Raw genomic sequence first — 23,453 nt, 5'->3', positions numbered from 1 at the left:
TACAAATCATTGGAGAAGGCTTCGCCCTTGTCCGCCGGACTACAAATGAGGCTGCTCACCGCATTACTTGCTTTGCTTTACACCTTGGAACACCCATCTCTTGGTTCGAGGAATCTCCAAACTTTCTAGTTGATGCTTTATTTGAGGATTGTAATAAGTAGTTTTTACAGGTATGATCCTTGGGGGACCAGGGGGATACTCTACATGTGGTTAGGTTCTTGCTCCTGCTTGCAGTTGAGCCGGTAAGGCTACTTAGTTAGACCGACGACCGAGTCCATATGTGTAGAGAAACTTGCCTAATCCTTGACGACATTGCCCGGTTTTTGTACTAGTTATGTTTTCCTATCAATAAAATCCTATTGCTATTCTCTCAAAAAATATATATATATATATATTCATTGAGTGCATGTGAATTGCGAACTTCTATCCACATGAGTGGAGGTGGAAGAGCTCCACCGACTAAAGCTATACCCGACTGGGCTTTCAACCTCTTAATTATGTAGCCTTAATTGTATTTATATGTTTAATGTTTTTTGAAGAGTTATTCTTGGCCGTGCTTAGTGGATATTGGACAAAGAAAAGGTGCATTGACTATATAACTTATACTTCCACCTTACAATACAATTAGACAATTAATCTTGTCGTGGAATGGATTATGGATTATGGATGGGGCATTTTCAATCCAGATGCAAGGAATGGATTTGATTCTTGGATTTGTAGCCCCCATCAAATCGCCAAAGCGATATATAATTAAAAGGATCAAAATAGTAAAGCAAAAGAAAAAAGACTTACAGGCCAAGACCCATTTCAATATTAATTCAACCTCTAATAACTAATATAGAAAAGAAAAAGGAGAAAACTATCATTCATTCATGCATTAATTTACTCCATTAAACACAACTTCCGTTCCGTGACCTAATCCTCCAAACTCTTGACCATGCTAGAAGAAACTGTTTCTATGAAAACAAGGAGCAAACTTTCATTCATTCATCCATTAGGTCTCTTTCTCGACAGTTTCTTCATTTGCAAGTTCATCACAACTAACCCACGTGTCAAAGAAAGGCACACTTTCTAGATCAAATATGTTACCACGTGCTTAAATTGTTGGTAATAATTTAAACAAAAGTACTGATAAAGTAAAAAAAAGTTGGTAAAAGTAAATTTCTTTTTGACTTCTTCGTCTTCCTATGTTCATGCATGGCTTGGATTTTGGATTTTGGATTTGTGGGTCAAGTTGGATCATCAAGAGAATCATCACCCGAAAAAGAACAGGGTAACAAAGTTAGGGCAGGTATATGTCATGTCATTAGTTTTTTCCAATCTCACAGTCACTTTCCTTCTCCCTTCTTTCTTCCCATCTTTCGCAGTCAATCTTACACTCTCATATTTCTAGTGGCTTCCAAAATCACCTTACTGCGGCTTGCTCGAGATTATCTCTAATTAAAACTGGAGTGTCACTGTTTGTACCATCACTTACCATTCTTTCGACCATTCTGAGTGCGACCCAAATATAGAGGGTCCCGCTCTTCTGTGAGAGCTGTTAAATGAATGACATAATCCAACCGTTTGACTTCAGATTTTTCTTTAATAAAAATGGACATGAATTCTATAGTGATGTTAGATCAAATTGGTTAGTTTGATTCAACAGTTAAGAGATAAGATCTCATCTAAATTCCTCACCATAATAGGACTCTAGAGATGGACCCCACAAATTTGGGCCGTACTGCACTAGTTCAAAATCTGGGAGATAGGCCCATTGGCGAACAAAGAGATCCCTATTTGGGCTTCCACAGATTGAGCCCATTTGTTTACGTCTCTCCTGGATTTGGCACCCAAATTTTCAGGGCCGACGCGCTAAAATTCAAATTTAAAATTTTTGGGCCGTTACCCTGAACCGTTCGAATCTGGACTGAAAATATCATAACAAACAAAGAGAAGGACATTTTCGTAAAGCGAACAAATTCAAATCATAACTTGTTCGAGTGTTATCCCGCCTGCGGTTTGAATCGGTGAGAAAGTTTAAGCAGCCGTAGTAAACCAGAGACTCAGTAAAGGTTTCAATGGAGAAGATCTGCGTAGCGGTTCGAGTGAGACCTCCTGTATCTCAAGATATCTCCAATGGAGGAACTTTCTGGAAGGTCGACGACAACCGCATCTCTCTTCACAAGCCTCATGGCACCCCCATATCCGGAGTCTCTTACGCTTTTGGTAAGGACCTATACATTCACACTTGTACATTTATTTCAGTATTCGTATTTGTTTTTGTTTCCAAGAGATTTACTTGTAAGAAATGTGATTTTTTTGTTATAGATCATGTGTTCGATGAAGGCTGTAAGAATTCTAGGGTTTACGAGCTTCTTACCAAGGACATTATTCATGCTGCAGTCGAAGGATTCAATGGTATTTGAGAAAAATTTCAAAGTTTCAGTTCCGTTTTAAATTAATTGATTTGATGGAATTTGTATTTAATTTGATATTTTGATGTGTAAAATTTTCAGGAACTGCATTCGCGTATGGGCAGACCAGCAGTGGCAAGACCTTCACCATGAATGGTTCTGAAAAAGATCCAGGAATCATTCATCGAGCAGTTAGAGATGTATTTGACAGAATCCAGATGGTAATGAGCTTTATAATTTTCGTTTTGAATTTTGATGCTTACTGTATTGACTCTGATGCCACTTTGCATTCTCAGATTTCGCACCGCGAGTTTCTGATTCGAGTTTCCTATATGGAAATCTATAACGAGGAAATTAACGACCTTTTTGCAGTAGAGAACCAGAAATTGCAGATTCATGAGAGTTTGGAGGTTGGTTACTGACCCTTTTGACAATTTTAGATAGCTTCTTTAAGTGAATTGGAATGACTGATTTTCTCGTGTTCAGCGTGGTATATTTGTTGCTGGCCTCAGGGAGGAAATTGTCAGTAATGCTGAACAGGTTTTAAAGCTCATTGAGTCTGGAGAAGGTTTGCACTTTGTAACCAAAACTTGAGTAACAGGGTTTTATGTTTTTGTATGCGCTCTTACTTGAATATTCGTTCTTAATATGTGTGTGGTGAAATGTTTCTTGCAGTTAATAGGCACTTTGGAGAAACAAATATGAATGCTCGGAGTAGTAGATCTCACACTATATTCAGAATGGTATGTCCATATTATATTTTGTTATATAGAGCTCCAATTATGTATTGGATTTACTCCTAATTAGTGGTATATGTCTTGTGAGTTTAGGTAATTGAAAGCAACGCAAAGGACACTAGTTCAAGTATTGATGCAATTCGTGTGTCTGTCTTGGTGCGTATTCTTCTGCCATTCTGTGTCTATGTTGACAAACTGTTCCAGATATTTGTTCTCTCATGTTTTAATATATCTGAATTATTTACTTTCTGATTCTGTGATTATTTGTCTTTAAATTTTAATTCGTGCATGCAGAATTTGGTAGATTTAGCCGGGTCTGAACGGATTGCTAAAACTGGAGCTGGCGGAGTACGTCTTAAAGAAGGAAAGTACATAAACAAGAGTTTGATGATTCTTGGTAATGTAATTAACAAACTTAGTGATGGTGCAAAAAACAGGTATTTGTTTCTCTTTTAGTAAATAAATTCTAGCTGAATGTAAAACATTTTTTTTTCTTTCTAATGATAACTTTTATGCAGGGGTCATATTCCTTATCGCGATAGTAAGCTTACCCGTATACTTCAACCTGCCCTTGGTGGCAATGCCAAAACTTCAATTATATGTACTATAGCACCAGAAGAGGTAGCATATCATTTGCTCCTATGGTATTATATTTATTTATTTTAGCATCATACGCCAACTGTATGGTTTATAATTATAATAAAAATTATGGATGCATTTAGGTACACATTGAGGAAACAAAGGGAACCCTTCAATTTGCTAGCAGAGCTAAGCGCATCACTAATTGTGCTCAAGTAAATGAGGTTTGTATCTTCTTGTGTATTATATTTGACACTATGTTGTGCTAGCTTGGGATTATAACATCTTCAGAAACTTCTAATTAGGATGTTGATGACTTTGTTACTGCTGCACATTCGTCTTTTCTTTTGTTTTTTGGTTCATTACAGTAGGAAAGTTCGAGTATTATATAAATTTTTGGGTATGAAGAAAGTGGTGTTTCATGGGAATGAATTCTTAAAAGTTCAAAAGTTGTTGGAACGTGGTTTCAATCCATAACTTGCCTCAACCACTTTTTGAACTTGTAAACCATCCTTTTTCTGTTTTATTAGTTTTTATAAAGCTTCTGTATCTTTTCAGTCTGTTTATCTATTCCTCTCCGTTTAACTTAACAGTGGAGTTTAATAACGGTTGAATCTTTCACAGATTTTGACAGACGCAGCCTTACTGAAGCGGCAAAAACAAGAGATAGAAGAGCTTCGTAAGAAACTTCAGGTAGGAATCATCACATGTCATTTTACACAAAAATTAAGGCACAAGCTAACATAACTTTCTTTTGTTGAAAATCAGGGATCCCATGCCGGGGTGCTGGAGCAAGAGGTATTAAAATTGCGAAACGACTTGCTTCAGGTATGTTGTTTTTCCCCCCAATTTGCGGAATATAGAGTATCATCTTCATCATCAAGTATAACTTGTGTACGTTCTTTGTTTTTTGCACTTAGCTGCTAACTTTCCATTGTTCAGTATGAACTAGAGCGGGAGAAGCTGGAAATGGAACTGGAAGAGCAGAGGAAATCACATAAACAACGCGAACAATGCATCAGGGATCAGCAGATCCAAATTGACAATCTCGGTAGTCTTTCTACTACTTCAGACCTCGACAGAAGTTCTAGTCAGGTATAACCTGTATGCCTTGTTATATGTACAAATTTTGAGCCATATCTATTCTAAGTTTCATGTTTTATGTTGTTTTAGGGTCTTCAGGTTATTTCTTTGATGTTCTGATACTGTTAAATCTGTTTATAGGCACAAGATTCTGGTAAACAAAGCCTTAAGGACGACGGTGATGACAGCTATAGTAAATCTCAAGGAGATCTCTTTAGGACCCCTTCTTTGAAGGCAGTTCCCCATTCCTTTGTTGTCAAGCGATCAAATTATTCACCAGTGCCCGGTTTTAGCCCTCTTCCAGATTCTTTTAGCAACGTGGTTGATGAAGACATGTGGTTTAAAATGAACAAAGGTTTCGTAGCTGACCTTGATTCCCTTCAAATGACTCCTTCAAGAACAGTTCAATCCTTTCCGCCAAGTGATGGAACTGCTGTGAGTCTAATTTTAATCCACTTTTCTTCACTCTCCTGAAATTTTCATTATTTTTCTGTTTGTTACATCGAAGGAAAGGGAGAAGCAATGATCCTCATCCTATTTTATCGTGTTGCATTTTGCTTGTTCGCTTGATGTATTTTCACTGTGTTTAAATTGTGATTAAGTTTGTCATGGTTGTGTAAGTTAAGTTAGAGATTGGTATTTTCTTTTGCAACTTGCCAGTATCTTTTAAGTTGTTGGAACTGCATTCGCAGCTTATATCTCATTTACAGCACATCTTAAAATTTAGATGCAACTAACTTTCCTGTGATATATGATATGACTAATGGACTACTGCAGTAACGCTCTCACCATTTTGTAAGATTTCCAAAAAATTTGGGACATGATTTTTAAGAGTTGTTTTCATTTGTCTCATCAAATTTTTTCAGGGTTCAAAGGAGAATTACAAGCAGGAGGTCCAGAATTTGAAGAGACAACTAGAACTTGCCATTGAAGAGAGAGATGATCTTATGGTTAGTTTATCTCATAAATTTTACTTGTTCTTTGATACAGTAGAATCTAAAAATGAATTATACTCCTGCCCACATTCATGGATTTCCGTATTGATGCTTATATGTGTAGAGCAAACATGCCGAACAAGTCGTATTGAATGATCGATTAGTTTCAGAGATATCTGAACTGCAAAATGAAGCACAGCTAATTCGAGAAATCCCTCAAAGGCTTTCTGAATGTGCGGCAACTTGCAAAGATATTTATGTCGATGTTTTATCAAAGACTCAGGTAATAGTGGTTTTTCATGTTGGGCTCTCCCAACCTTGATTTGGTGCTATACAATGTACTAACACGGGTTATCTGGACAGAGCTTTATATCCGATGAGAAAACTTCTGCGGCAAAATTGGTCTCAAGCATAAGTGAAATTGGCACAAGCCTTTTTACGACTCTAGAAACCCATTTCTCAGTGGCATTTGGTGAAGGCCAAAGATCATTTTCCGAGACTAGTTCTCTGATCCAAGAACAGCGAGAAGTGCTCTCTGAGAGGTTGAACAGCACAATTAAATTATTGGTATCATCAGAAAAACCAAGCATTGAAAATGAACAAGTAAGGACTTCACTATGCAGCTGTGAACACAAGGTAGCTGCCTGGTCACAATTATCAAGATATTATCCATTAGTTATGATTTTATTCTCTTCCCTGTTGTTAAGGATATCCTATATGTTTTTAAATAATTTTGATACGTAAGTATCAGTTACACTAAACAACAGTTCTTTAAAAAAAAATATTCTAGTCAAATTTTTGCAAACCCTTGGGGCTAGCTCAAGCTGGGAGGAGGTGAGAAAATATGTTAGGATTAGGATAGATCGAGGGTTTCATTTCTTCCAGTGTAACTAAAAGAAGAGTCAAAATGTTGTCATGCACATAGTAAACATACAATAGGAATGATTGAAGCTGTTATCATTACTTATTATGTTCCATAAATATGTTATTTCCAGAGTTTTCTTCCTTGCAATTTACTTGTACTTTCAGCAGATTAAATTTCTTGTTTGTCCTGTGCTTTTCGTATATCTGCAGAAGCATGTAAATCAAATTTTTTTTCTAATGATGTGCAAATGATTCCATTTATCTTGGTATTTCTGGTCCGGCCTTTTAAGTTAGCTGATCCTCCGGAAATTATGAAACGACCAAATTTAGTTGGGAGATTGTGGGGGAAAAAGAGAGCAATTGAGGCTGGTTTTGTTTTGTCTTTAAGATTTAGTTTTTGTGATAAAGGAATGTGCAACCGGAGGAGAAAATGCATGTTGGAAGGAAAAACTAAGCAATGAACTCATCACTATCAAGGAAAGATACCATGGCCTGGAGGAAGAATTAGATTCCAACAACCAGCTTCTGGAGAAATCAAAACAAAGATATGATGCCTTGGAAGCTGAGTTTCAGCTTTTGAAAGAAGAAAGAGATTCTTTGCACAAAATGGTCTCTGAATCATCTCAAACACTTGCTCTGGCTACTGACCAAAAGGAAAATGTTCTCAAGGATCTGAATAATGAGGTACTCAGAAGGAAAGATCTTGAAGAGAAAATTAAAGAGTTTAGTGTCGCTTTTGGCTGTAGGAAGACATTGCTCATGTCTTTCCACAGTGAATTTAAGTCTAAAATTGAGAGTTTGAGAGCCAAAAATCCAGCTTCAGTGCCCAAATCTGTTGGATGTTAAAGATATCAAATAAGTGTAGGCTGTAATGTTTGTTATCTTGTATGTTCAGAATGACTCTTTTGAATGCTTGTTATTATGTATTTATGAAATGAAAAACTCTCGATTGGTAGATTTTTTTCGATCAGTTGACATATTTTTCCAATTTTCCTTCTGTCCCTAATGTTGTAGCATTTTTGTACGGGACTTGTAACTCAAGTGATAGAGAGTACTTTAACATCACACTCACCTAAAAAATTTCATCTTTCTGATATAAGGCAAACCAAAAATGTTATGGGGTTCCAAGAATTTCATCTTACTTTTCCCTCTTCCCTGATCGAAAAGCAAAACAAAAATGCCCTAGGGCTATTAAAAATTACATCACATAACATGGTGGCCTGAAACACGCGAAAGGTGTTACCCTCAGAAAGAAAGTGAAGGAAATTAATGCTTTTCTTTTCTTGAGTTGATTAGCGATTTTTATTGTAAGATCAGATTTTGGTGGAAATTGAGGCCCATAAACCATCGCATCACGATGGAGAAATCCACACTCTAAAGCCCCACAAGAAACAAAAATAAATATAAAAGAATCCATCATCTATATTTTCCTGGAAAGGAAATCTGTCACAACATTTAATATTTGAGGATGTCCCGTTACTGTTAGGTGCAACAAATTCCCAATCCGTGATTTTAGCGTAAATCATGGAACCAGAAGACTAATCAGATTAGGGTTACGTTATTATATCATGTGTAATTTTGGGGACATTTTTGGTCCCATTGACATTACATATGTGACACGTGTTGCATGATTCTAATCAAACCTAATGATTTTGATAATAGAATTTCTCTCATCTAATCCAATAATTGTTGTTTATGAGAATTAAATTCATGATGTCCTTAAACCTAATGATACCATGTCCTTAATAGCTGATTTTTGTTTCGTTTTTCTAATCCAACAGTTTTCATATATTTTTCTATAGAGAAAATCAAGAATTATATTCATAAATTCACAAGAACAAATACAAATACCCGCAATAACAAATACATATATTCATAAAGAGATAATACAAATATAAAAGTATAATAACCACACAAGATTAATTCATATACAAGTCATATAAAGCCACACAAAAAATTAACATAAAAGCTGCATGCCTGAAAGTGTATTCATTTACGTATATCTTGGTTTTATACAAAAATATGAGAGAATTTTTACTTGTTGGATGGAGAGAGAGAGAGAGTGGGAGAAGGTTGGTCAACAATCTCTGGGCCACAATCTGTAATTAGATTTTGAACTTTCCTTTTTTTGGCCAGTACATCACTGGAAATACTTTTACTTGTGATCCCCAACATTTCCATGTCGATGACATCTCTGTTTTTCTCGTTACATCATTAGTAATACTTTTGTTTTGTTTTCCTTTTTTCTGAAACTGCAGAACTGGTAATACTTTTCCTCGTGATCCCTAAAATTTCCTTGTCGATGATAATGTCTGCATTCGCTTGCATGATCCGTAAGCAAACTATTTTTCTTCTTTTCTGGTTGGAACAAAAACTAATCGAGGAAAGATGGACATGGCCAAGTAAAAGGGACAAAAAATAGAAATTAGAATATTTCACATGACGCATTCATAACATATGTTCACACACACACACACAAGTCAGCATGTGTGAGCTTAAGACAGCATTTCAAATATGGACATCTTATGACGCAGACAAATACAATACATAAACAAATGTTAGGATATTTCTCTTTCTAAATGGGATCAAGCTATTCGTGTTCACAATCGGACAACGTAACATTTTAGATTATCGAATATCTTTGGACTTTCATTTTAGATTATTGGTAAGGAAATATAAGTATGGGAGTTGAGTTCTGAGGCTGAAGTGCATGCAGAACTTTATTCAATTTGCCTCTGTTCCATCAAAAGCAGGTTATGGTCATTGTTCACCACCATCGAGCACAAGTAAGACAGAAAAATTCTGGGACCATTTATCAATTCTATATATTGCATAGAGATAAAATTCAGGAAGAAGAAGTGAGGGCTCAATCAAAGACAGCTAATGAATCAACAGAAATTTATTTACCAAAACTACATTGAAATAAGAGACTGGATTAAAAACACACCTATAAGACCTAACTGGCAAGTTGTAACCAACCAACCCTGGAGCTCATAGGTCATAAAGGTACTTTAAACAGTTAAATAGATACAACCTAGAAATTGCTTGCAGCTCTCTCTCTCTGACATTAATAAATACCCAATATTTCTTCTCTGTTCTGCTTCTGTTCAGCCCCAAGCTGATAGATATGATTTTTCTGTCTAAATTAACTCACCAGAGCCCCTTCATCACCATCATCTCTCCTTTGCCAGCTTTTCTAGTTTGCACCCCAACTCTTCCATCTCAGCCTCTCCAACACAGAATTTTCTAATGGCTTCCACAATACAGAAGCCAGTAAAACAACTCGCAGAGCTCCTCCAGGAGCAACAAGAACCCTTTGTCCTAGAGGTTTACCTATTTGAAAGAGGGTATCTGAGAAAGAGCTTGAGTTCAAATAGAGAGGGTGGCTCTAGTTTCTGCAAGACTTTTAACAGATCATGCAGTTGGGGCCTAAGGAAGAGCAAGGGTGCTCTCAGCTGTTCCAAAGTACTGAGATCTGTGTATAACAAGCTTGTTTCAAGAAACAGTGGGCCAAGCAATAAGAGTTCTGAAAACAAAGAAGCAGAACTCAATGCCGACACCGAAATGCGCAGAAAGAACCAAGAAATTGTGGATTCAGGTAGATTTTCCTCTGCTAGCAGTAGGACACAGTATGATTCATGCTCGGAGGGTGAGAAGGATGAAGCATCAGTTTCTTTGCAAAATGATCATAAGGCCTCCCTTGCAGCCGACACTTCTCAAGTTTCAAAACCCTGCAATATGATCAAAGAGAGAAAGGTAGAAACACCACTTTTCCAATAACCCTCCTGATCTTTTCATGTAAAAACACGATAACTACCGGTTGAAAACAAAAAGACTTTCGATCTCTAGAAAAAATATATATATATATATATATATATATATAGTATGATTTGGTTGCTAACAAAGCCAACAGGTTGCTACAGATAGAACAGTTCAATGGAGGTTCATTGAAGAGTCACCGTAAGCAACAAAACCCCGTTTCAGTACTAAAAGATACACCACCTTCCCATGCAGATGCAGGTTCATCTCTTCATACTCTCTTATTACAATAAACTATTTAAGCTATTTTTATGTAGTTTTCTTTTGTCTTTTATTTAGATTATTTATTCTTGGTCAATTTTCTATTTTGGCGAAACAGTGCAAGAACTCCCGGCCATGTCAAGAAAAAAGGAAAGTCCATGTCCATCTACTTGTAATTTCAAGCTAGCAGACGACTCAATAGTATCAGCTTCTCTGTGGGAGCTGCTTTTCCAGCCAGCATTAGAGAAGCCAAGAGGGTCTGGAGTTTCAGAAAAGCTAGAGCCAGTCAGGTCTAATATTAATCCTTCCCCTCACTTCGCGAAATCCAAGATGGTGTTGCAGCAAACAAGGCAGCTTCTGTTTGATTGTGTGAGAGAGATGACAGAAACTCATGCAAAGAAAGGGAGAGAAAAGCAGCGAAACTGCAAAGGGTTCCTGGGAGCCGAAGAGATTGGAAACCTGCTTTATGAGAAATTAGGGACATGGGGCAATCAGGCTGGACATGAAGCCTACATAAATTTTGTTTTGGAGTTGGACTTGTTGGGTTCAGCTGAAGAATGGAGTAACAATTACCAAGAAAGAAGGGAAATCGGGAACGAAATCGGCGACACCATTTTAGAAGAGATCATCGAAGAAATTGTTGCTGAAAAGTGATAAAATAATTGTCTGATACCAAAGTTAGTTGAGCTAATTGAATTCTAATGATAGCAAACTCATGTCAACTTTGCTGTTCTCTCCCCATCATCACCATTAAGTTCTGGTACTTAATTAACAAAAAAGAAGCTTATTTACTAAAGAGAACACAAAATGTAAAACAAAGAGATCATACTCTTTATTTTTTAGGCAGACATATTCATTATTGTTAAGCGACAGGAGAAAAAAAACCTCGGCATTACTGCATGAAGCAAAAAGCATTTTACCAGGCCATGATAAATTGGTTGATGTAGATATTTGAACAACCGGCATAGAAAGACATTAGATTAGAGTGCCAAAATATCCCTCTCTGCATTTAATGTGAAAGTCAGTCTCACTCCAAGGGGGCCATATGCAGCGATCATATGGTCCCAATCAGCTTCCAAGATCACATGAGAGATAATATCATCCTGTAATGCAGTCGGCGATATGAAGTTCAACTATCTTGCAATCAACCAGAAATTTACATGGCACAAGAAAACTCGAAATTAGGATAGGATCTAATGCACATTTCAAATGAAAGCAACATGTCAATCCAGTGGTCCATAGGGATTAATCTTATCCCCGTCCCATAAATTCTACTGCTCTGTACATTTTACTGGTTAGCTAAAGTACATTTACATGTAATACTAGTACTACTGCCTTCCAGCCACCGTTGGATCGTGCACCGCATTCGCTTAAAATTAACTGAGATGAAAGTATTCGATCCTCATAATTTTTACACAGAGCACACCGCCTTGGAATAGAAATCAAATATACTTTTGCATACATAATGCTTTAAAGAAGAAACTCTTAACGCATTAATTATTCCTTCATAATTAACAGAAGCATCATATGATCTATCAAATTTCCAGTGTATAACCATAAGAACTCCTAAAAAGAATTGGTTATATTTGGAATGTTTAAACCATAATATGCTTACATCTCGCAGAGCCACAAAATTCACAGCACTGTAAAACTAGAACAGCAAGGCTACTGAATTTCCCCATCTTCACCAACCTCCCCATCTTCAAGTTCCCCATATCCACCATTTCGACGGGAACCATCCTGATGCTCTCTCTTGTGTCTTCTATGCCGACTTTCACTGTCAGATTCAGGTGTATGCTACCATAAAACACCAGGAAAATATCATACATTTTCCATTCATAAATAGCTTAAAAGTTTCGACCAAATATATTAGAAAACAAGTTCACATACTTTTCTTGATCTTTTGCGGTCACTACTATGTCTGCGTTTCTTAGACTCTTCTTTCTCCTCCTTATCAGAACCTACATCATCCATGGAACTTTGATGCCGCTTCCGGTGCTTTCTATCTTTGTCTTTCTCCCTTTTCTTATCTTCTTTATGACCATGACTATCAGTTATGTCTACATTTTCACTATCTGTTTCATCCTTCTTAGACCGTTCTTTTCCCTTTTCTTTTTCACGTTCTCTCTCCTTCTCCTTCCTCTCTTTATCCTTACGCTTCTCTTTCTCCTCTCTCTCTCTCTCTTTTTTAGCCTGCAAAGAAATAAAATCAGTACAAAAATTCCAAATTCAAGCATGAAAACATGTACCAAAACTAAATTAACCAAGTTATGATTCATGGAATCAATTTTGAGGCGGCACAGATAAAATAACGAGTCGTCCAGAAAATTGTACAAATAATTGAATATCCAAACCAGAAATGCTTTTACTCAATATTTTAATGCACAAATTTTCAAATGGCATGTAATATGAGATCTATCTTGGTCTTTTAGGAATAAAAGACAAACCAACTTATACATAGCAATAAAATCCACACCTTTTCCTCCTCTCGCTTGCGTTCTTTCTCTTTAGCCTTCTCCTGTAAGTTTGTAATATATTCCTCAAAAACTTCCCTACTAAAGTTCTCTTCCCCAATTGATCTGAAAATAAGCAAGAAAACATTTACAAACAGCAATATCAAACATTCAGAGGGAAAAAAACATGTTAAAATGTTTTCAATGGTAAGTTATCGTTAGAAAAACCTGTATTCTTGGGTTTCTTCGAAAAGGTGTTTGCAATCTTCCCAATTAGAAGAAGCAGTTATTTCCTACAAGGCACAGAACATGGAAGGTCAATGCAATCTCTAACGTAACACTTAATTTAATCCACAAGAGTGACCCCACACCTTGAATGTGTGCAATAGCTTATTGAAGTCGTCACCTAGTCGTTGACGCTTCTTTGCTTCTTTCTCCTCCTTCTCCTTGGCTCTCTCTAATAATTCCTCATATACAAGCTTCAAAATAAGTAAAAGTATTAGCAGACTCTCAAATACACACACCATGTACATGTAAATATGAATACGCTTAACAGTCATATCAATGGTTTGAAGAGAAACCAAATCAAAGTTGTTGCTGATTTAGAAACCAAGACAAAGTTGATCCTTGCATCAGTGAACTGAGTGTTACAGATGACGGCATTACAGTGTATTCATTGTGCCAAATCAGATGGAGATTGTGGTGACACTTCAATAAATTACTGGCTGTCATTTTGAAACCCTTCAGCTTTAATAAGTGAAGAAGCACTCACTTATGTAAGAAAACCAAGAAGAGTATCGCTTTTTTGACAAATGTGCATGTATTTGTTAGAAGAATATACAAGAAACATGAAATTGCTACAAACATGTGAGCCCTATAAGTCTAAATTTGAAGGGTACCATTTGTAGTGAACTATACAATACAAATAGCCACTTCAATATTTCCAGGCACAAACAAATTTTATTTGGTTAATCAGGGGGAAAAATGCCAGCAACCAATGAAATAACACAATTAACTCGAATTCTACGGACCTTTATATTCCAAGTATGCAAATGAACAATTTTCAGTTGTAGGAAAGGAACGGAAAATATCAAAAAGAAAGGGCAAAGAAGTGAAAGGGGTTACCTTAAAGTTAATGTCTGATATTGATGGGAAACCAATATCTTCCAAAATAGCAACCTTAAATTCTTCAAATGTCAGTGTAGAAGCCAGGGTAACCTGAGGGAAACATTGATTAATATTTGACATGTTTTCAAAAATTTCACGCAAGTTTATAAAATCATACCTTCCCCAACTTCATTGCATCCTTTATCCGAGCTTTATCTTCATGATACTGTCCATAAGCAAAAGAACAATGTCAGACATACAGAGTCATCTGCATTGCAGGTTACATTGTGTTGAGCAATCAAACTCCATTACTAAAATTGTATTGTTAATGTATACATGCATACAACCCATTATAAATTGGCAATGGGCGAGGAGGCCCACGATAATATATACTTTTATGCATGGCAATTAATTCCAGATGTCAGATTCTATACTCAACAACTCACCCCTCATGTATGGCATGACTGAGCCAAACACGTGGACGAATTATATTGGGTGCGAGGAGCACATGACTGTTATCCTGACATGTGAATTGTCCGCTCTGATACTTACGTAGAAGCTAAAGCATCTAATCCAAAACCAGTAGGCTGGTGGAGAGGTCTAAGATTTATATATTGTTATGCAAGGCCAATAATTCTCGATGTCGGATTCTATTCTCAACATTAGCTAAAATACAGATAATTAATGGATCAAGACACGATGGTATAAGATGCTAGGTTACACACCTGTTTCTCTAATTCTTCAGCAACATCCTCAAACAGTTCTTTTGGTGTTGAACCAGAGGTATTAGATGCAACAGCTTCGTACGAAGACAGGTCCTTAACCTACAATCCAAAGACAACACTTATCAAAAGAGCTTCAGATGCAGAAGCAACCAAACATTTGTCTTTTAATTTACTATGCAGCTCTTCTTCATATATTATCTCCACAACAATTAGAGTTGAGCACCTTCATGCAGTAATCGCGCCAGTAAGTTTTAGCTGTAAGAGTACCGTCGGCAACATGTTCTTCCATCAGCTTTCGAAACTCATCGCGGTTTTTCCTCTCAACCCGCCTCAATTGTTCCTTAAATTTAGCAAAACACAAAGATAAGAACATTGAACTAGAAGAAAGATAAATTATCATTTATATGGATTATACCTTCTGTATCTTCTTTTGCTCCTCTTCTTCCTTCTCAAGGTCGCGAATATAGTCCTGCAACAACAACAAAAAACATCATATAGTTCTGGTACATGAACACAACCAATCTTCTCACACATGATTGAACATAGATTATGTGATCTACCTGGAAAATGAGCAACCTGTCAAGTTTTTCAAGACGCAAGCATCTCTCATCATCTTCTAAGCGATCTTGAACTTTCCGCCACTGGCTGTTCACCTGCAAATGAATGATGATCATGAAAAAAGGTAATAGATAAAATCAGTCACAATAAAATACACGTACATATTCCTTTTACAAGGCTTACCTTGATAAAGTCACAAGATTCCAGGAATTTTCTATACTCTGCAATATTCTGCTTATGATCTTCAGCCGCCTTTTCTTTTTCCTGCATATAAGAATCGAAACCTAGGCAGTAAGAATGGGCATCTTCTGTGACATATGAGACCACTAATTTTAATCTGCCCACTCCAAACGAGAATGACAATGGAATACTAATACATGGCAATCAATTCACTCTAAAAGATAAATGTATCTCAGTAGTTTTTTATTGCTTTTGTTTGAGAAAAGAAATCAAAATTGTATTCTTTTCTGTCAGTTTATATTCCCTACAATCTAGGAAGTGTCAACATCTATGTGTAAGTAACATGAGCACCCCATGGAGTTTTGTACACCTAAAGGGCAATGAAAATGAGGATACCATTTAAGGCGGTTTTACCAAAGCAAATTCAACAGTTGGAAAATGCAAATTTAATCAAATCCACAAAGTGAAGGGAGTTAGGACAAGTGGAGAACTGGACAATAAGTGAGACAACAAGCCAATACCACCAGTCCAATTTGTGGTTCAACATAATTCATGCTTAAAGCATGTAGAGCCAATTCTCAATCCTATCTACTCGATACCAAAAATCTTTTAGACTAACATCAGGAGTCAAATATAAGGCCCTAATTTACAATATGATATCTACAAATGGTGCATAGCATAAGTCTGAAAATGAAAAATGAAAGGCAAATTGTTACCTTCCTCTCCAATTCTACAATGTAGCTCTCATAAAGATCTTCCCGGTCCCTCGCTCGTTCTACAGCCTTGAATCGTTCATCATTTTCAAACATACTGACAGCTTTGCTGATCAGGCCAATACATCAGTCAGAACATCTAAAACATTTTGCATGCTTCCCAGTCATAAAATACATATGAAAAGACTAAACTCAAAATCACACTATTCATAGAACAGAGAGGAGTAAACCTCCATCTGGTTGCTGACATAAGTTCCTTGGACTCCTTCAGAAAAATATCAAAATACAAACATTTTTGTTAAGATCAAGGCATGATGTATTATAAAATTATTAAAGAAAAAAGCAGTCACCAATTATGACTAGAAAGCAACATACTTCCAACATTTTTGAAAATTCTTCCCGAGCTTTTTTCTGCCTCATGCGCCTCTCTTCATTCTCCAGTTTTTTCCTTTGACCCAAGTACTAAATTAATAAATCTCATTAGTTTTAGGTCAGAAAATGATGCGAAATATTCTTGATAAAAATCATGAATATTAATCAAGGGGAGAGTCATTGAGCAGTGCACAATTCTAATGAAATAAAAGTAGTCTTGAATATGTGCAAATAAACAAAAGAACGACAAACACTCCAAAGCAGTTAAGAAATCATTACTAAGATTACCTCATTAAATGCTTGCTTCCTCTCACCTAGAGTTTTTAAAGCACCATATCTTTTGTCATTAATGATCTCTCTCATTGTCTGGTATGACATTTCAAAAATTGTTAGAAGACTCTTCAACAACAAAAGATGGTGATAATAAGAATGGAATAGCCAAGCTACCTGCTCCCAAGTCCAATCGGAGTGAACATTTGCAGATTCCAGAAGTGCTTTAAATGCATTTTTTGCCTCCTAAAAGAGAACATAATTATACACATATTATTCTTTGAACATGCATGACAATGAAAAATTGGACAAAGACATAAAATCTAATATGCATACCTGCTTACTGGCATACACCAATGGTTCTTCATCAACTGTTTTCTCCTCTGACGGAGTCACATTGACTTTTCCAGCAACTGCCATTCCTCTTTTTGCTTCCTGCCAGAGAGAAATCTCAGAAAAAGAAAATGAAGCATTCGCAAAATTGTCTCGGGTAATTGTGTTCCTCACAGGTAGGTGCCTTTTGCAATAGGGACTAGCTAAAATTAAACCTTTCTTTAAAAAGAACTGATGTGAAATCAGTCTTAGATTTCAACATGCTGTCAAGAAAAGGCAAAATTAATGTACTTTAATCTATATTGTGCAACCATAATTTTGTAGGACTTGACTGGAAACGTCCAGCTCAGTTTAGGACATTTGCAATAGCCATTAAGAATCAAACCTTACCTCGATATCTTGAGTAAAAGCTCCATCATCTGCACTTCCAATATCTTGAGATGTTACATTTTCAAAGGTACTCCTGTAATTTTTCAGAACATATAAAACAAATTTGAACTAGAACACATAATGTGAATCATAAAAATATTAACAGAACGTGGAAAATAAAGCACCGAAAAAAAAAAATTTCATACACTGATTTTGTAATGGCGTTGACCAAAGTAGGAGGAACTCCAGTACTCCCTGAAACAGAAGCAGGCGGTGGAGTGACAGTCACCACAGGAGGCTGAATGCCAACGCCACCTGTTATGGAAGACTGTGCACCAGAAGCAACTGATGATCCAGTAGGCGCAATGGGGGAAGGATTAGAAAAGGAAGACACAGGTATAACTGCAACTGGGCTCGATACCATCCCAGGTAGGGCTGAAGAAGTGCTGGGGCCAACTGAACTAGATCCCATAGGTGTTTCAGCTGAAGCAACAGCAGGAGGGGCATGAGAAGTCAAATTCATTTCTGAACGTGTTCCCTGGGCAAGTTCTCTTTGAGCCTGTTCACGAGCCAACTGGAAGCACGTAGTTCAGAGTGAGAATATTATTAATAAAAAAAGAAGAAGGCTGAAGACGAAAAAAACTAACAGGAAATGGTAAGAAACCTTTAACTCCTCTGGAATTGTCCACTTAGATTCCCTTGTAACTTTGTTGTAATAATACCTGCAACAGCCACCCACAAATTAATAGTTAACAACAGGCCCCAACAATTTTACAAACAATGCATATTGAGAAAACAAAAGCAGTAACTAGAAAAGCAAATAGAAATATAAGGATATGACGCACTTTTTCCCATCTGAAGACGTATATTCCTTCCAAACAGTTGATGCATCGGCTCTCTATCATAGTGACAAAAATTATTAAGTGAAAATAGTCTCAATAAAGTCATTTGAGAAAGAATACTAAAGGTCATGGTTATAAGTTCATAACTATGAGCATAATCAGTCATGGATACAAAGTTCACTAGAAAAAGATAACAGTACACGAGTTTCTACGGTAGAACCCAACTAGAAAATAGGTTTTTAAACAAATAGCAACAGGGCACAAAAGAAAACACAACCTTGATCAGATGATAACAGAAATTAGAAGGAAATTTAAAGGACAGACAATGAGAAATAAATCCGTCAACCTGAGATCCATACATGTCTATAAATGAAGATGTCTGCCCTGCTGAGGTCAATTACACACCCAACAGGTGTACCAGAAATAAAATAGATGAAGATTGAACGAAATCCTTGTAACAGGTGAAAAATGAAAAAGAAGAGTGAAGAATAATCCCAGTCAAATTCCACATATGTGTAGACTTTTATAGGACTCTGGTTCCTTGCCTTCTGTGGCAAAGCAACAGCGAGAGAACTCCAAATAACTTATTAACACCAGCAGAACAGAAATAACAGTACCCACAAGAAGTTCTAAATATCCTTGATATCTTCCATTTTATGCTAGTCGAATTAAACATACTGTTAGACCTTCTTGGCATTCAATGAAACCATGACAGATAAAACTAGGACACATACAAATAATATTCAAAGACCCAATAATTGTTAAAGTGGGAACCCCCAATCCCAGTGACATGACATTTCATACCTCTAAAAGTAGCACAAGAGTTCCTGTTGAAAAAGCCTTTATAAACCATAGACAGCAAAAATGTCATATACAAACAAACAAGCACATGCAGAGATAACTTTTCAAGAAAATTATTTATAAAACCAATCATGTATGGTTATCCTCATACTAACTTAAAATTTATATTTAAAAAAGTTATTAAATAGCCAAGCAGCATCAAAGTGGGAGTTTGGGTTCACATCTGTGTCTGTGTGTGTGTGTATGTGCACTTGAGTGTATTTACATGTCAATCTATGAGACGGCTGGGTGTGCTTATAAGAATCATATATAAATGAATAATATTTTCCTAATAAGATACTAAAACAAAAACAACCCACAGAAGTCATAAATTGCCTCATTAAGTAGGCAAAAGCACGCCCATCTTAAAACTCCAGCAAGGAGGGTGGATGAGATGAGGGAAGGCAACAATTACTGCTTTGCATTCATTAACCACATCCAACTACAAGATAAATAAGATGTAAATAACAATTATTGCCTGCCTTGTGAAACTGAAACCCCGTCTTCAAAGTGAGCTTACAGAGCAGTCGTAAAATATCTCCAGACTTGCCATGACATCTACAAACCAGTTGAAGCACATGCAAATAAAAGGATAATTCGCATAAACAATTTCAATCAATTTAAGCATAGCTACAACCTAAAATTGTCAAACATCCACAAATGGCAACAAAATTTATAGTGCAAATTCAAAAAAAAAAAAAAACATTTCAAGGGCATGTTCAACAGGTAATTGGAGATGAAATATAAAAGTTCTAGCTACTGGTAACCAGTCAGCAATATGACTCACCTCCATCGGTGTCATCAATTCTAAAGGCTTCTCCCAACTAGATTGTTTTGTTCTTCTGTTGAAATAATATCTGAAAAAATGAATCCATCAGAAAACAGAAATAAAAAAAACACAAGGTCAGGAAGGACTTCGGAATAACTAAAAGAAAATCAGAAAGTAACTCTCAAAATAATGAACCAAACTGTTTCATATTGAAAAATAAATACATAATGGACCATTAGCAGCCTAAAATATTTAAATTTTACCAGTACAAATTGAACATTTCATCAACTTCGAGGAGAAAAGTAGAGAAAACATGAGCTGCAGAGAAATCATGAATTACCTTCTTCCATCACCCGACGTATGCTCTTGCCAATCAGAAGAAGACTGCTGTGTTTGGCTAGGAACATTTACAGCCTGAAATTTAGAAAAGTATAATTTACACCAACAAAAAAAACATTCATTTTCCATGTGACAGTAATGTGCTCGATGTCTAAATCAGGATTAAAATAAAATTATCAGTGTCATGTCTGAGAACTTAGTAGACAACTACCACAAAGTTCCTGATTGCTTGCATTGCTTTTCAAGTCTTCTATTTGCACCTAAGTGTGCATCTTGTTTCATAGGGGATGTATGACAATCATAATAACATGACCAGTGTGATAAAAATGACAATTTAGATGATGCAATAATTAGAAATTCACTCAGATGATAGTTCTTTTGGCATCTGTAAAACCAGATGGCTTTAACAATTAGTGTCAAAATCAGCTATCAAAACAGGTTGCATTAACAAAAGTCATGACATTGGTATCCTTTAATGGGGTTGAAGGTAATTGAATTGAATGAAATACAATAAATAAAGTACTTACAGAATCTGTGAAAGTAGTGCTTGAAGGTTGTTGACCGGACTGCGGTACCGGTGTAGGAACTGCTGCACCCTGATTACCAGAGGACACCCAAGGCTGTCCTGTGACAGATACATGTGCTTGCACTTGAGAGATTGGCTGAAACTGGGACGAAGAACTGACATTATTTTGTGGCTGGGCATATGAAGGTGGTGCGAACTGAAACAATTCAGGTGCATGTAAGTATATGAAAAAATCTGCTCAATAAAATCACGGAAAACAAACACATATACAGAGATAACATCGTGTGAGCTTACTATATATGATGAAGAATAAGGCATTCCGCCACCAGCTAAGCCAGGCATCTGATTATTAAAAGGTAGGGCAGGTTGCTGAGACTGTGATGGGGCAGACGTAATAGGCCTCGTCTGCATGTATTGCATAGGCAAAGCCTGTGACGAAGGTGTAGCATGACCAGGCTGACTTGGCCTGAGAGGATACGGTTGCATTGGTTGAGAAAATTGTAATTGCTGACTTTGACTAGCAGGCATCCCAACATTTGAAGAAGGAATACCTTGTCCCACAGGCTGAAACTGTTGGGAGGCTGATTGAATAAACTGTTGTCCTTGCTGTGTTGGAACCACTGGTCGATACTGCATCAAAGAGATTTGTACATACACCACTTATTAATAATCGACCAGAAAGTAGAGATGACAAAAGTCACCGAAGACAAGCAGGAGAAGAAATTACTTGAAGAGACGGGGATGAACCAAAACTTTGAGGACCCAAGGAAGCAACTGGAGGAGGCCGAAATGGCTGACCGATAGAGGGAGGGAGAGATTAAAGAAAAAAGACAAAAATTAAAAGTAAGTAAATAGTGTATTCCTATAAGGAAGGAATTACATAATAAAAATATTACTGAACCACATTGTTTATACACTTAGAATGGTTAAAGTAAGTACTGACAGAACGAAGTTTATACGACCCCTAGAAAGACAACATGTATATGTAATTCCACTATCCAAATCATAAACCATAATTAAAAGTGAATTACATTGCGGGACAAAAATAAACTCATAATGACTGCTTAGCAATGATGAGGTTAGAAGTTAGATACCTGCGCAGCTGAGGACTGAGGGTTATTAGCCATTTCAGCGCATATGCAATTAGGCAACCTGCAAAAATCAACAAACAAATATTTTCAATAAAATCAACAAGCTAACGCTAGCTGGAGACCCAAAAGCAGGAACTGTGACTGCAAGTGCATCAAACCAGGTAAAGAATTGATTCCAATATGAGACTAGTTGAAAACGAAAACTCAAATGCACCTAAACTCATCTATGCACAGCTTCTATTTAGACTTCCCATCCGCAATTACTAAAATGAATTCGACCACGGACCATTTGTATATAAAAAATAATAAGCCTGTAATTTAATCTAATTGGACTCTGCACTTGAAACGTAGGGCAAATGTTGAGGAAAGAAAGAAGAAGACGAAGAAGAAAGGGATGGGCAACCGTTCTGAGTTTTGAGAGGACGGAGGAGAAGAAGCACTTACAGGTGGGAAAAGGAGTGGGCAATCAGTGGTGCGAGAACTTGTTCTTGCTGACGAACGATAGAGCTAGATGATCTCGCTGACTGTCTCCACCCAGGTGCTAGGGTTTAAGAAATCAGAGGGATTTGTTTACAGAGAGAGGGCTCAAGAAATCAGAAGACAGTTGTACTAACGTTTACCGACTTCCAATAATTACCCTGTGTTCCGCGGAATTTACACGCAGTCACAGTTAAAGCGTTTTTACTTGTGCATTGTGGTTCGGGTCGCTTTGAGCGGGTCGGATGTACCCACCCGCACCCTTTTTTTCTATGTCTTCTTCTTTTTACTTTTTTTTTTCCTTTAACGAAATCCCGCGAATGCCAAATATGAGAGATCCGACGACCAGTCAATGGCCCTTTCATACTGTTCTTCTGCATTACTGGTCTTTCAAAGCACAGTAGAAGTAATTTTTTTTTTTAAGTTACAGCAATTCCAAATTAGCTCTTAAGATGAAGCATGTATCATGTATCATGTTTACTATGTTTATTAATCCGTAATGACTCAAAAATTATACGAATTACACATTAAAATTCATAATACAATACTTGAAAATCATAAATTAAATTGATTAATCTAACTAATTTCCTCACTCAAATTAGTCATGATTTCCCCTCATTTCTTCACTCAAATAGTCATGATTTCCCCTTTTTATTTAAGGTACTTCAATTTGAACTTTACCTACCAAAGTGTGTGTAAATGTTTTTTTCTAAATATCTTTTGTTGCTTAATTCAGAAAATAAAATTCAAAATTTACCATATTAACTAAGCTTCAAATGTCAATTATACGACAAAGCAAATCACTCATTCAAAGGGGGGTCAAAAGCTGGTGTTTTCAATATCAAGTTTATTTATTATGAACCAAAGTCCTTGTT

General features: G+C 36.6%; 3 protein-coding genes across 6 annotated transcripts; 2 read left to right on the top strand and 1 right to left on the bottom strand.

The window, feature by feature from the left end:
• On the top strand, nt 1,967-7,559 carry LOC18793667 (kinesin-like protein KIN-7N). Of its 2 annotated transcripts, none has more exons than XM_007225220.2 (18): nt 1,967-2,208; nt 2,311-2,400; nt 2,499-2,617; nt 2,693-2,806; nt 2,883-2,964; nt 3,072-3,139; nt 3,227-3,289; nt 3,428-3,570; nt 3,652-3,754; nt 3,856-3,936; nt 4,337-4,405; nt 4,481-4,540; nt 4,655-4,807; nt 4,937-5,230; nt 5,662-5,745; nt 5,855-6,013; nt 6,094-6,333; nt 7,003-7,559. In XM_007225220.2, the coding sequence occupies exons 1-18, from the start codon at nt 2,061-2,063 to the stop codon at nt 7,438-7,440; spliced, it is 2,508 nt and encodes an 835-aa protein (XP_007225282.1). In that variant the 5' UTR covers nt 1,967-2,060; the 3' UTR covers nt 7,441-7,559. The 2 variants fall into 2 exon arrangements, with proteins under 2 accessions (XP_007225282.1, XP_020411901.1); XM_020556312.1 differs by having other exon boundaries at nt 6,094-6,366.
• LOC18793373 lies at nt 9,539-11,396 on the top strand. 2 transcript variants are annotated; one of them, XR_002272706.1, is made up of 3 exons: nt 9,539-10,350; nt 10,508-10,614; nt 10,733-11,396. XR_002272706.1 is itself a non-coding variant. In XM_020569325.1 (3 exons), the coding sequence occupies exons 1-3, from the start codon at nt 9,844-9,846 to the stop codon at nt 11,266-11,268; spliced, it is 1,140 nt and encodes a 379-aa protein (XP_020424914.1). In that variant the 5' UTR covers nt 9,541-9,843; the 3' UTR covers nt 11,269-11,396. The 2 variants fall into 2 exon arrangements, 1 of the variants encoding a protein (XP_020424914.1); XM_020569325.1 differs by having other exon boundaries at nt 9,541-10,350; nt 10,518-10,614.
• On the bottom strand, nt 12,047-22,700 carry LOC18791365 (pre-mRNA-processing protein 40A). 2 transcript variants are annotated; one of them, XM_020569319.1, is made up of 29 exons: nt 22,546-22,700; nt 22,105-22,162; nt 21,738-21,803; nt 21,305-21,640; nt 21,012-21,206; nt 20,486-20,559; nt 20,164-20,233; nt 18,540-18,592; nt 18,359-18,416; nt 17,901-18,268; nt 17,716-17,788; nt 17,329-17,427; nt 17,170-17,238; nt 17,011-17,088; nt 16,726-16,812; nt 16,581-16,615; nt 16,354-16,459; nt 15,641-15,721; nt 15,460-15,552; nt 15,315-15,368; nt 15,123-15,239; nt 14,900-14,998; nt 14,353-14,400; nt 14,193-14,285; nt 13,439-13,546; nt 13,296-13,360; nt 13,091-13,193; nt 12,505-12,807; nt 12,047-12,391 (listed from the first exon to the last, which is right to left on the bottom strand). In XM_020569319.1, the coding sequence occupies exons 2-29, from the start codon at nt 22,135-22,137 to the stop codon at nt 12,389-12,391; spliced, it is 2,967 nt and encodes a 988-aa protein (XP_020424908.1). In that variant the 5' UTR covers nt 22,138-22,162; nt 22,546-22,700; the 3' UTR covers nt 12,047-12,388. The 2 variants fall into 2 exon arrangements, with proteins under 2 accessions (XP_020424908.1, XP_007227030.1); XM_007226968.2 differs by having other exon boundaries at nt 12,047-12,411; nt 22,546-22,698.

This window comes from Prunus persica, chromosome G1, assembly GCF_000346465.2.
Source record: "Prunus persica cultivar Lovell chromosome G1, Prunus_persica_NCBIv2, whole genome shotgun sequence".
Lineage (NCBI taxonomy): Eukaryota > Viridiplantae > Streptophyta > Magnoliopsida > Rosales > Rosaceae > Prunus > Prunus persica.
Note: the sequence above shows the minus strand (reverse complement) of the source record. Positions and strands in the feature narration are given on the sequence as shown.

Excerpts from the sequence above, each read along its gene's own strand:
- LOC18791365 (XM_007226968.2), bottom strand. The coding sequence starts at position 22,137 with ATGGCTAATAACCCTCAGTCCTCAGCTGCGCAG. Across the intron at positions 15,240-15,314 it reads AGCAAAAGAAGATACAGAAG|GAACAATTGAGGCGGGTTGA; the intron begins GTATAATCCATA and ends GCTAAATTTAAG. Across the intron at positions 14,286-14,352 it reads ATGCAATGAAGTTGGGGAAG|GTTACCCTGGCTTCTACACT; the intron begins GTATGATTTTAT and ends TGTTTCCCTCAG.
- LOC18793667 (XM_020556312.1), top strand. The coding sequence starts at position 2,061 with ATGGAGAAGATCTGCGTAGCGGTTCGAGTGAGACCTCCTGTATCTCAA. Across the intron at positions 3,140-3,226 it reads CTCACACTATATTCAGAATG|GTAATTGAAAGCAACGCAAA; the intron begins GTATGTCCATAT and ends TTGTGAGTTTAG. Across the intron at positions 6,014-6,093 it reads ATGTTTTATCAAAGACTCAG|AGCTTTATATCCGATGAGAA; the intron begins GTAATAGTGGTT and ends TTATCTGGACAG.
- LOC18793373 (XM_020569325.1), top strand. The coding sequence starts at position 9,844 with ATGGCTTCCACAATACAGAAGCCAGTAAAACAACTCGCAGAGCTCCTC. Across the intron at positions 10,351-10,517 it reads ATATGATCAAAGAGAGAAAG|ATAGAACAGTTCAATGGAGG; the intron begins GTAGAAACACCA and ends AGGTTGCTACAG. Across the intron at positions 10,615-10,732 it reads ACCTTCCCATGCAGATGCAG|TGCAAGAACTCCCGGCCATG; the intron begins GTTCATCTCTTC and ends TTGGCGAAACAG.